At 38.7% G+C, this 13844-nt stretch overlaps 1 protein-coding gene across 3 annotated transcripts in view; it reads right to left on the reverse strand.

Annotated features, from left to right (window-relative positions):
* Positions 1 to 13844, reverse strand: part of Adk (adenosine kinase) — a 532446-nt gene that overhangs the window by 95159 nt on the left and 423443 nt on the right. For 2 of the 3 annotated variants that reach the window (XM_008849905.2, XM_008849906.3), the window contains exon 8: positions 5613 to 5648. The exons of the other annotated variant lie outside the window; for it this stretch is intronic. In XM_008849905.2, coding sequence (XP_008848127.1) covers positions 5613 to 5648 — 36 coding nt within the window. The remainder of the gene's footprint in view (positions 1 to 5612; positions 5649 to 13844) is intronic. 3 annotated transcript variants of the gene reach the window in all.

Below are 13844 nucleotides of genomic sequence, written 5' to 3' on the forward strand. Positions count from 1 at the left end.
TCATTTAAATCAGGCACTATGCAATTTTCCATCATATATATGTGTGTATCTCCTCTCTCTCCTACTTTGCGCTCTTCCCAGCTCCAGGTTTTATCTCCTTCTCCAGTGCCCTCTTAAGCTGCTGCTTCTCACTAAAAATTGCCCAATTCATTTTAAAGCTTAAAGACTTAAAACAAAAACAAAAACCAGATTATCTAAAATTTGCTGAAAGACCAACCATACTATCATAAGCAATGCCACTGAAGATATTTCCTGATGAATAAACACAGGTTATTTTTAGAGGCACTGGGCTGGTCTGTCAGCAGTCGGATCACTAGTGGCAACACTCAATGGCTTCGGGATTTATAATAGAAAATGGGAGGAGAGAGGGCCTCATGGGAAAGAAGAGATGCTCACCTTTCTTTTCTTTTAAACACTTCATTTTTTTCTCATTCTTAAGAGCTCCAAATTTAGAGCCAATATTAAAGCTGAGAGAGATAAAATTCAGATTTTTGCCTCATTTGTTACACTAGGCTTGAGATATTAGTACACTCCCAGAGATAGAACACTGTTAGGATACAGTGATTTATTCTTTTTTTACTCAAGAATATGAAATCCCAAATCTATACTTTCGCATTTCTGTCTAATGTACTAAGGAAACTTTAATGGCATTATGAAATCACTGACTTTCTCAGACAGCACTTCGCAGATGGACTGTATTTTTATTAGCAATGCTTACTTGAGGTTTTTCTATTCAAAGCTTGTAAACATTCTGCAATGCTTGGTATGTCTTTGGGAATCCATAAAGGGACACATCAAGACACTATGCACCTTATCCAATCTAACACATCACTGTCAACATCACTGGCAGAGCTGTTCTGCTATGTCGGGAGAATACGGTATTTCATTATAATAATCATCGCCTTGCTTATATGCTCTAATCAATTATGGCAGATTTATGACAGAAAGAATCATTCTGAAATCAGTAAATAACAACTAATGAAAGGTTAATACAGGCCTGGTTAATAGGAAATAGAGAAAATAGTTTGCTACTAAGACTGAATGTAAACCACATTCAGAGCAAGGAGCTACAGGGGGAAATCAAAGTCTAAAGTAAGGCTGGGTATGGCAGCCCACACCTTTAATCCCAGCACTTAGGAGGCAGAGGCAGGAGAATCTCTCTCAGTTCTAGGCCAGTCAGTGTTACATAGTAATACTCTGTCTCTAAAGAAGAAAAAGAAAAGTCTGGACTAGGCTTACTAAACTATTTTTAAAAAACTATTACACATAGCCTCCCTCAGTGATGAACTGTAACCCAGATGTAAGCCAAATAAACCCTTTCCTCCTCAAGTTAGTATTGGTCAGAGTGTTTTGTCACAGCAATTGAAGGCAAACTAGAATAGAAAATCTTAACACTGGTTTTGGAAAATGTGTGCAGCTACAATCCCTGGTTGCTAAGGAATAGTCAAAGTTCTATATGAACTCTGGGTCTAAACTGCAAAGTCTTGTACAAAGAGTCTTCATATATCGGTCATTACTTTTCTCTTTTTCTTTTTCTCTCTTTTTCCCAGTTCAAACCTTCATGGAATATCTACTCTTAATTTGAAATAAATACAAAGTCAAATCTTAAAAAAAAAAAAAAAATTGTACTACCGAACTTCAACACCACTGTGAAATTTATCACTGTTGCAGTAATGTGAGTTTGGCATTCACCTCCTTTCCAAAGTCTCCAACCTATACAAACATTTTCAATGTAATCATGTTATTTTTTTTTTAAAAGAAAGCAATACTAATAAAATATTAAAAAAACCAAAACCAAACAAACAAACAAAAAACTATTACACAGCCAGGCACGGGTCTCCCTGTAGCCCCAGCTGACCTGGAACTCATTATGTAGACCAGGCTGGCCTTTAACTCACAGAGATCTGCCTGCCTCTGCTTCCTGAGTGCTGGGATTAAAGGTGTGTGCCACAGCACCCGGCTTAAATACCTATTTTTTAAAATATTTTATTTTTCATGAGTATGAGTATACTGTCTGAATGTGTGTAAGTGCACCTGCATCATGCAATGCCCAACGGAGGTCAGAAGAAGGTGTAGGATACCCTGGAATAGACTTAGAGATGGTTGTTAGTCACCATGTGGGTTCTGGGAATTGAACCTAGGTCCTCTGCAAGAGCAGTCAGTGCTCTTAACCACTAAGCCATCTCTCCAGCCCCCCAAATACTTATTTTTATTTTTTTTAAGACAACACATCAAACTGACAGGGTGCAAAATTATGTCCTAAAAGTTTTTTTAAATCTATCAAACATTTTGATTTGGAATTTTGAGGAAATTAATTTTTAGTATAAAAACTTGCATAGGTGAAACTTTAAATGACTGAAAACATTTATATATATTTTCATGTTCAGAATATTAAAACAATTGTGTGTACATGCATGTGCAGGAGCATATGCATATATGCAGAAACATGTGGAAGCCAGAGCTCAATGTTCTTTCTTTTTTATTTTTATTTTTAAAAATTTTATTTAAGGCGGGCATGGTGGCACACGTCTTTAATCCTAGCACTTGGGAGGCAGAGGCAGGTGGATCTCTGTGAGTTAAAGGCCAGCCTGGTCTACATAGTGAGTTCCAGGTCAGTTGGGGCTACAGGGAGACCCTGTCTCAAAAAACAAAACAAAAAACCCAAAATTTTATTTATTATTTTTATTTTATGTGTATGAGTGTATTTTCTATATGTGTTTAAGTATACCTGTATTGGCCAGTGCCGGAGGAGGTCAGAAGAGGGCATCAGATCCCCTGGAACTGGAGTTACAGATGGTTGTTAGCCACTATGTGGGTGCTGGGGAATTGAACCTGGATCATTTACAAGAGCAGTCAGTGCTCTTAATCACCAAGCCATCTCTCCAGATCCCTTTTTCTATTTTTTGGTATGAGTGTATTGCCTGCATGTATGCAAGTGCACCTGTGTTATGCAATGCCTGCAGAGGTCAGAAGAGGGCATCAGATTTCCCTGGAATTGGAGTTACAAATGGTTGTTAGCTGCCATGCAAGTGCTGGGACTCAAACCCAGGTCCTCTGCAAGAACAGTCAGTGCTCTTAACCACTGAGCTATCTTCTCCAGCCTTTCAATGTTTGTTCTTTCTTTAAAAAAGTTTTATTTTATTTGTATTTTATGTGTATAGTGTTTTGTCTGCATGTATAAGTGCACCATGTGCACGGAGTGCCCACAGAGGCTAGAAGAGGGTGTTGAATCCCCTGGAATGAGGGTTGAAGACAGTTATTAGTTGCCATGTGGGTGCTGGGAACCAAACCAGGGTCTTCTGCAGAGCAGCCAGTGCTCTTAACCACTAAGCCATCTCTCTAGTTCCTTTGCTGTCATTCTTTAGGACTTCATGGGTTTTTTTTTCAACTTTTTAAAAATTTATTTTTACTTTATGCATATGAGTGTTTTGCCTTCATGTATGTAAGTGCACCTGTGTCTTGCAAAGCTGTCAGAGGAAAGAAGATGGCATTGGATTCCCTGGAACTGGAGTTACAGATAGTTGGTAGCTGCCACCTGGCTGCTGGGAATTGAACCTGGGTCCTCTGCAAAAGCAGCCAGTGTGCTTAATTGCTGAGCCATCTCTCTAGCCCCAGGACTTTGATTTTAGAGAAGGAATCTCTCATGGGAACCTAGGGCTTATTGATTCTGCTAGGATGGCTAGACAATGAACCTGAGGGATCCTGTCTCTTGCTTTCCCAGCACTGGGATTACAAGCACACATCACTATGTGTGGCTCTTTTACATGGGTTCTGGGGATCTAACTCAGACAAACATGCTTCCATGGCAAGCACTTTATAGACTGGGCTATCTCCCCATCCCACATTAAAAAAAAAAAATTACCGTTATTTAGTATATGTGTACACATACATCCCAGGATTCTAGTGTCGAAGTCAGAGGACAACTTGTGGGAAGTCTGTTCTCTCCTTTCACCACAGAGGTCTCAGGGATTGAACTCTGGTTGCCAGCTTTGGTGGCAAGCACCTTTACGGGCTGAGCCATCTTACTGGCTCCACGTTTGGTTTTTAAACTGAACACTCTCCTGAACACATCTTGCTCTGCAGAACAACTGCCAGTTCAGGAAATTACATAGCAAAACAAATTAGACCCCCCCAAAAAACCAACCCTTGAAAACCTGTTTTCTACACAACTCACTTCGACATTGACTAGAATATGGTAAAATAACAAAAACAAACTTCTTAGAAATCAACTATTATGTACCTTTCCTATCCCGAAATCATTCTTTCCTGAAAGAACTCTTAAATAATATGCCATCTTCTTTCTCTAAGAAGCAGCAGCTTTGTTTCTGGTTTATTAAGCTCTATGATAAGGATACCATGCATTTGTATCACTTTGTTACTTAATACATCTGCCATTAGCAATTTAAATAACAATTCTACCAGAAATTCATATACCTTTCCTTTAAGAGCTTAAAGATTATTATTTAATCAATGCCCATAGCTTCAGTAGATAGTACACAGTACTGAGTATGCACACTGTTTTTTTTTAAAGTTCTATGGCTTAGTGAGAAGACTGAGCAGGTAAGGACACTTGCTGCCAAAACTGATGACCTAAGTTCCACCCTGAACCCACATGGTGGAAGGATGGAATGGAGTCCCATAAGTTGTCCTCTAATCTCCACACATACGATATGGCAGGTAGTGCCTCCGTGCCACCCAAAATAAACAAATAAATGTAATTTTAAAGTTATGAATCATAATATTTTAAGTTGCTGTACAACATAGTTCTGACTCAATATCATAAAAGACTCATAAACTCAGTTAATTATCTGCCAATTAACCTGGGTTCATACTGAAGTCAGTGTTTCCTAACAGTCAATTGGAAGATGGATATTATGCAGATAAAAACATGGTCTTGACTGTATCTTGATTTTGCCAACAAGAACCACATGAAGTTTTGAATCTTGACAAGATATTACTTCTATCATGAAAAGAGAATCAAAACCTGGAAAGTAAAGCCACTTACTAATATTTTTTTCAAAAAATAACATATTTTATGTTCTCAAAAAAAAAAAAAAAAAAAGAAAATGAGAGGCGGGGGGAAAAAAAAAAAATTCCAGGAAGTTCATAAGCAGGATTTAAATTAATCAGTTTCTAACAACTGTTAAGTGCAACCTTTTAGAAATTAATTTGCATAATGATAATCTACATGTGATAGGGTTGAAATTATTTAAGCGACATTCTAGTTCACTGTCTTGCGCCACCACTGCTGTAGCAGTGAATCCTTATGAAATGTAATGCAGCTAATGAGGTAGCTTTTTAACTGAACAAACTGACAGGTCCCATATCTGCAGCGGCAGCTTGAAACTGTGCCCAACCTCTTGGCTTCCCAAGAGGCTTTTCAAAATTCAATAAATAACATCTGTAGGCGATGTTGGGTGCAGACCTAGCAGAGTGCGTCATAACACTGTGCTGGCAGAACAAAGAAACCATGACGACTGCCAAGTTTCCATGGCAACTGCGGCGAGGCTCTGAGAGTATAATAGCACATCAATCACTGTCCAAAAGAACTTCATTATCAGCTAGAAAAAACCTTTAGGATCTGTTTAGTGTGCAATTGTGGGTTAACTCACCTCAAAGCCCTGCTCTCTAGCAAAAGTGGCAGCTTCCTGGAAAAAAAAAAAAAAAAAAAGAGAAAAAGAGCAGTTAATTATAAAGTGCTAGGTAATGAAGAAATAATTCATTTTGAAACTCATTCAAAGTCTTCTTTTACACAATTATCTCAATATACTCACACAGTTTCATTTTTATTTTTATGCCAAAAATATTCCTCTTTGTCTTGGCGGGAAAAAAAGGAGGGCAGCATAATGTCAATGTGCCTCACAGAGTAGGATAAAGAAGATGTAGTGCATGTTTATACTGTAGCTGCCATAGTGAGTTCAGGTGTTCTGACCTTAGCAAAGAAAGACAATCACTTGAACCTAAAGAACATGCTGGTGGCTATAATTCTAATTAAAATAATACTTCTCAGAAAGCCCTCCTGGAGACAGGAATGCCTGCTACTAGATATATAGATTCAGGAAAAGAAAACGGCTTTGCAGTCCTCATGATGAAATTTATACAGACACATCAGTGGTTGTTAAATTCATTGGGTAAAAAAGATGACAGGGAGCTGGTTCTTCCCATGGAATCAAAGCAGCAAAGATTACATGCTGGTCACAGGGAGCAAAGCCTAACTCTACAATGGAAGGATCAAGCTGTCATCATTTTAACCTGGTGATCAATTCTATCAGTTATCATCGCTCCTACAGGGATCACCAAATATTTGGCGCCTTCTGTAATGACACAGTGTGAAGTTCACAGTATCACACATGAAGAATTTTGGCCAAAATACTTCAACGTGAATCAATCAAAACTTTAGTTCAATAACTTGTATTCATAAGAAATACACTGGAAAGATGAACAAATCAAAGGATATAGTGATAAAGAAAATGAACAGGTCTATGAGGTAGGTCTAATAGGCTAACTAGTTTTGTCTGATTTAACTGGTGAAAGTCACAGATAAGTTGGGGAGAAGAAAATGATCAAGAGCAATGCAGGTACCTTAACTGGATCTTTTAATAAACAAACCAGCTCTAAAGGACACGTCTGTTTAAACTGAGAGATTTGAATATAATTTGAGAATTAGAAAAGATTTGGAACCATCAGTTTAATATTAGGAATTAGCAGTCTGACGAGGAAAATGCCTTTAAATTTTAAAAGCGTCTAAGGGTAAAATGTTATAGAATATGTAATCTAGAATACTTTGGGAAAAAAAACAAAGGTAAGTAAATTTGGCAAAATACTGACAACTGTGAAATCTAGATATGTGTGATCATGGGGGTTCAAGATGCATGTGATCAGGTGTATGATCTAGACACACAGGGTTTCAATATTTCTATATATCTTAGATTTTCCATATTAAACATTTTTTTGATTTGCTTTTTTTGTCTGAGACAGGGTCTCCCTGCAGCCCCAGCTGGCCTGGAACTCACAATGTAGACCAGGCTGGCCTCGATCTCACAGAGATCTGCCTGCCTCTGCCTTCTCGGTGCTGGGATTAAAGGCATGCACTATCATGTCCAGTCATAATAAACATACCTTAAAAGCACAATCTGATGAACATTATGAAATACTCTAATGTTTTTCTAACAAGCTATCAAATGACAATGAAACCCACCCCACTTCTGTGTAACCAAATCCTCTCCTTTTTACTGTCTGTGCATATATTTTAATTTTAGGACTGATAGAAAATGTAAGCGATATTACTTTTCATCTCTACTTCTCTCTTGAAAGCAAAAAAATTGCAGACAACTGTCAAGAGTCTGCATCTTAACTTACATTCCTCCAAAATTATCTTTGCCAAGAGATATTAATAGAAGGATGGGATTGGTGCCTGAGTAGTGAGCAGATCCAACTCAACTAAAACGACTGCTGCACCAAACCATGTAAGGCAGAAAGTACAGTCAACGCCTCAAGAATAAATGTGGGCACTACCTCCATACTGAGGAAAACACCAAGGAAAAAAAAATCTATGTATGCACTCACGGTCCAACATACTAAAAACATATACATTTAAAGAAGCATTTTGAGGGTATGAAAACATCAAAATGCATGATTAAAGCAGAATACTGACATTAACAGAAAGCAATAAAAGGAATGTACAACTCCTTAGGTGGTTGTCCACTAGAGAAACATAAGGCAGATCAGTTTGCCACAGCTCATCACACACACACACACACACACACACACACACACACACACACACACACACACAGAGTTATGCTTGACAAATGGCTCAAGCAAGGTTCCTTCTTGTCAACTTGCAATAGAGCTTTTGAAAAAATTTATCTTTATTTATTTTGTGTACATGTCCTTTTTCTGCATGTCTGTAAGAGCACCCATGTGTGGAATGCTCATGGAGGCGAGAAGAGGGCACTGGATCCCCTGGAACTGGAGTTACAGATGGTTGTTAGCCACCATGTTTAAGTGTTGGGAACTGAACCCAGGTCCTCTACAAGAGCAGTTAGTGCTCTTAACCATTGAGCCATCTGTCCAGCCCCATAATAGAACTTTTTACCTCACATAGTCAATAATATTTGCAGTGTGGAATATCAAGGCAAAGAAAAAGGCTAAAAAGATATCAATACAGTGTTTTCTAAGCTGTCATAATTAACCAAAGGAATTCTCTTGTGAAAAATACAATAGAAAAGCTCTGTTAAAAATTATTTTTGAAAATGGAACTTCGTAAGTGTGGTGGCTCACACCTATAATCCCAGCACTTGGAGGCTGGAGGATTGTTACAAGCTCAAGGTCAGTCTGGGCAAGAGTGAGTTACAGGACAGCTAGCATGGGCTACAGAGTGACATCCTTTAAAAAAAAAAAAAAGGAACTTTGTGGGGCATGGTAATGCACGCCTTTAATGCCAGCACTCTGGAGGCAGAGGCACGTGGATCTCTGTGAGTTCCAGGTCAGCCTGTCTCCATAGGGAATCTGTGGACACAAGGAGACCCTGTCTCAAGACCCCCCAAAAAGGAACTTCAAGGTCATGGAAAATAACACTAATAAATAAAAAAGAATCTGTAGAATGAAAATTGTACTATGCCATAAAGACTAAAAGTTCATAGTCATTAAATCAGGGGAGAGGTAGTGCTGAGGATTGAACTTGCTATACCAGCAGTTAAACACCAAACCTGCTATACTGTTTTAATGAAGCAGGCTCTTATGTGGCTCACTGGTCTTGAACTCTGGGTATTTTGTTTTTATTTATTTTATTAAATTTAATTTATTATTTTACATGTATGAGTGTACTGTCTGCATGTATGTGAGTGTACCCATGTTATGCAATGCCACAGAGGTCATAAGAGGGCTTTGGATTCCCCTGAAACTGTAGTTAAGGACGGTTCGTAGCCGCCATGTTGGATTTGGGAATTGAACCTGGGTCCTCTGCAAGAGCAGTCAGTGCTCTTAACCGCTGAGGCATCTCTCCAGCTCCCAGGTATTTTAACTATCAGCTGCACCCATGTAATAAGAAATTAACTACAACTTGGCATACTACAGAATAATGGCAAGAATGGATTATTTTATCTTCTTGAGACAGGGTCTCATTATGTAAGCCAAACTGGCCTAAAACTTGGTATATAGTCAGTCTAAGCTGGCCTGGAACTTTCCATCTTCCTGTCTTTATCTCCTAGGTAGCAGATTTTAGGTTTGTGCCACCATGCCTGGTCTCAAATCACCATTTTTTAAGTAAAGTGTTTCTTAGGCTATTTTCACATCTGTAGACATATTTCTAGCTTAGGAAGGACATACTTAAGAAAAGTCAACTCAATTTTCTATTTTTTAAAAAATATTTTATTTACTATTTTTATTTTACGTGTAGGAGTGTATTGCCTGCATGTATGTAAGTGCACCGTGGTGTTGTGCAATGCCGTGGAGGTCAGAAGAGGGCTTCATATTCCCCTGGAAATGGAGTTAAGGATGGTTCGTAGACACCATGTGGGAGCTGGGATTTGAACCCGGGTCCTCTGCAAGAGCAGTCAGTGCTCTTAACTGCTGAGCCATCTCTCCAGGCCCTCAATTTTCTACCTTATGCCTCCTCACACAGGTTTGCTGAGTTGTGCCTGCCATGGAAGACCGAAGTGCTTGTTCCATGGCTTAAAATGATCTTATCTTCTGACTTCCTCTCACCTGCTTTTGATCTTGGGCTGGTGCCCCAAGTCACACCATTAGAGAAGACGGCTGTCTCATATCACTGTGGACTTTGTCACAGCTAACCTCTGATCTGAAGGTACTTGCAGATACAATGATAAAACAACAGATATTGTTCCCTCTTAGGAAAACAAACCAAACAGAACAGTTTGACCCAGTAAGAATTTTAAGCAGAATTTTAGCACTCAGATACAGTGCATGAAAGGATAGAAAGAAAAGACAGTATGTCAGAAAACAGGGAAGAAAGGATGAACAGGGATGGTGTGCAGAAAAGTATGGCAGGTTCCAAATATCAGGGGTAACTCCAAGTGAACTGATCACACTAAACTGAAAAGGACTTCTTAGTCTGCTGTTGCAGTAAAAGTGAGAAAAGAAAACAAACAAGTCCCCATCTGTGCTGCCCCAGGGAGCCTCGGACTGGGTTTCACAAATCTAATGAAGCACTGCAGTTAAAATCCAACCACAGAGTGGCGGTGACATGTGGCGAACAGCTAGGGTTAGAACAGAGAAGCAGGGCGTTTCCGAAGGCAGGTGATTATCCACGTGATAATCATTGTATTTACAGGCCTTCCTTTTAGATCTGACATAAAAAAAATCACAAAGGAGGAGGGATTAAGGAAATAAACAACTGACACAGAGGCTTTCCTGCTCCCCTGAGAGTACAGCCCTTCCATTCACGCATGACAAGCAACAAAAGCAAAATTGAGCAGGCCACGGAAGAGCATTTCTGGGAAGGCTGCATTTCACATTAACACTTCTTTCCATTTTGATAACTTTCACTATTATGCAGTTTCTGAGACAGGTCACATTTTCAGAATCAGTTCCCATTGTTGTACACGCTATAATACAGTGTCATTTTTCGTTTACAATGAATGATACTCACATAATATGTCTTTTACAACAACAGAGCCATTTTTTCCTTCCTGGAATCGAGTGTTGTGAATAAAATGACATATAATTAAGGTCTTAGAACCTGTCTATACCACACCACTTAGGATTTACAGTAGCCGTGCTGCTTCACCACCCAGGCTGAAAGGGCGCTGATGAAACAGCCATCAGATATGGGTTTCTGAATTGAAGTTAAAAAAAATAAAGCTGAAATTTATAGTTAATGAAAACTGTGGAATGCTTACATTGAGCTTTTTAAGGCGATTAGCAAGCTACTATTAAAAAGTACACTCCTCAGATTATTCAGAAGAGGAAAGAGAAACTCAAGTGTACATTTGTGTGCACAAAAGACAATTGTTTCCTTTATAACCAACTGATGGCAAAATTCTTTTATACTGTCTGATGTACACAAATTCTTACTTATAAAGCAGTAGTATAATTGATATCAAACTAAAACTACAGTCTGTTCATGGTCATTTCAATCATTGGTAACTAGGTATACAGAAATAAACTTTCTGTATATTGACCTGCTATCACTACAATTTTCCAAATTCAATTACTAATTGTAGGAAGGTTTTCTCTGTGATTATTTAGGATTTCCTATCTGGATAGCTATGACTACTAACTACTACACTAACAGAGCTCATAACTCTGGCCCTCCCACCTATGGCACTGTACTTCAAAACACTGAACCCAAGTTACAACCATTATCTGTCTGCTTATGAGACCACCCTGCATTTTCACCTTGGATGTGAGGGGTACTGGGGTATAGGGTGACTCACCACGTACTGACACAAAATGGGAAAGGTGTCCACAGAAAGCAGCTCACCCATCTGAAACACACTCCTTTATCTAAGCAGGAAAGTAGCAAAGATTCTCAAGAGTATGGAGGTATGACTCTCATTGGGAATCTCCATGGTTGTTACCCAAGTCCCGGGAGTTCAGAACGCTGGGGGACACCATACCAAGGAAGAATGGGGCTACCAGACCAATGCTGCCTTTTCACCTTGTTCACCTCTCTACCTGAAATGTATTTACTCTTAATATGGCTCTAGGCTAAGTGCATCAATTAGCTATAGCTTTTGCAGATCTTAAAATGATATCAAAATTAGCTGGGCGTGGTAGTACATGCCTTTAATCCCATGGGCACGAGGGAGGCAGAGTCAGGTGGATATCTCTAAGTTCAACGCCAGCCTTGTCTACATAGTGAGGTCCAGGCCAGCTGGGGCTACAGGGAGATCCTGTCTCAAAAAAAAAATTAAAAGTCCCAAATGGTGTACAACAGATAAACCCAAGACCCTATGGTATTTCTTGTCCATTTTTCTCTATCTAGACCTATGTATTAAAATTTCATTATATAATGGAAAATTCATAGGCCTGTCTATACATTGAGAAGCAGAATGCTCATCTGAATGGCTTTCACTATAGTAATAATCAAAAGGAAAACATTTGGGACTTAGAATTGAAGGACACTAAGTTCCAGTTTTATAGCTGACTTGCTATGTAATATGGAGCAAATCACTCAGCGTATCAGTTTATTTACCAATAAAATTAGGGTTAATACTAATTTCAATGGATTGTTGCTAGGAAAAATGGAAACATTTCATGTAAAACTATAAAACTATTTTGCCTACTAAATGCAAGTTCTTGGTAATATCTCAGGATAGTTTTTAAAAAACAAAAACACCCAGAATGCATTCAATGGTTTTACCGTATCCAAAGATCCTATGTGTTGCAGGTAGCCCCCAAAATGGTTTCAAATTCAAATCCTTGTACAACCTTCTTCCTCAGATCATGGGTTATACTTAGTGACTTCTAATATAAGACAGAAGATATGGGATGTTTTGTTCATTGTCTTTAACCCATTCCTTCTCTCTTTGAGCTCATTCCACAGACTCACTAAATTGTCAGGTTGTGAGTACTATTTTGGAGGTGCACATGGCCAACACTCAGTGAGGACTGGAGGCCTGACAGCAAACATGTCAGCAAGGTGACCACAGTGCTGGAATATACCCTGACTAGTCTTATGGCAGATCCTGAATGAGAGGCACTAATATCCTACTCATGTTTATATGTGAGGATGCTAAACCTCACATATAGAGAGGTAATTTCTCATTCAATATTGAAATCTTCAAAGCAGTGTGGTCAGAAGACTGATTATAGGGTGAGCAAATTCTGGAAAGTAAATTTAGGTACATGCTATTTAAATGCATTTGGATAGCTGAGTATGGTTAACTATTTCTTTCTAACAGGTAAATATCATCCTGTACAAAGAATTCACTTCTTTTGGCATCAGGTTTTTCAATTTCCATGTTATCTGTTAGTCTAAGAGAATACAGTTAGATTTTTTGTTTCTTAGAAGAAGCATTTCATCACAGCTTTAACATACTCAATAACAGCTTCCAGAGCAAAGATACATCTCTTTCAAAAGTGGCTATAAGATTTTTAGGTTCGCTGGTGAATTAATAGAGTTATACAATATTGAACTCAGTATAGCCCTGTAAGACATAAAATTGGATGAGGTTTTAGCTTTTAAAAAGATCTCTATTTCATTTTAAAATACACTTTCTTACAGAAAGACTCATTGGTTTTGCTAATAACACTGAGATGTTGGCACATGCATCTCTAATCTGTATGTATCTGATTATTATTAGTCATAATTGGTTGCACTTGGATCCTTGGTGCCTGTGTATGTCTATAAAGTCATCGGGTAGATTTCAATGGTAATGTTTATCACCTCTACTAATTAATATAACTTTTTATGCTTCCTCCTCCAATATAATTCATTTTAAAAAACTGGCTGATTTTTTTGCGTGTATATCACACAGAACATCCCAAACTATCTTATTCAACTGTACACCCACTTCCCATATGGCACCCTCTCATAGCCTCCCTCCCCCGCACTAGAGCCCTTATACTCTGTCATCCCTGCTACTGTCTGCTGTGAGGTCAGCAACCCCAGCTGTTACCCGCTACTTGTCCATCTGGTGAATCTAGTCAGCCTATCTAGAGGTCTTTGTTTTAGGAAGGTCAGCAGTAATTCATCTAGCAGCAATCAGTTGTCAATATTCCTTTACATAAGATTGGGGTCTGCTGTTCATTTTCCCAGTTCTATGAGGGTTACTATCTGGGAATCCCTTGGTCCACCCTGGCCAACAACTCAAAAGAAGGTATCTCCTATCTGGCATTGTTGCTTGTTATATAGCCTTTAGCTATGCATATGGATT

Source organism: Nannospalax galili, unplaced genomic scaffold (assembly GCF_000622305.1).
Source record: "Nannospalax galili isolate Female #2095 unplaced genomic scaffold, S.galili_v1.0 scaffold83, whole genome shotgun sequence".
Classification (NCBI taxonomy): Eukaryota; Metazoa; Chordata; class Mammalia; order Rodentia; family Spalacidae; genus Nannospalax; species Nannospalax galili.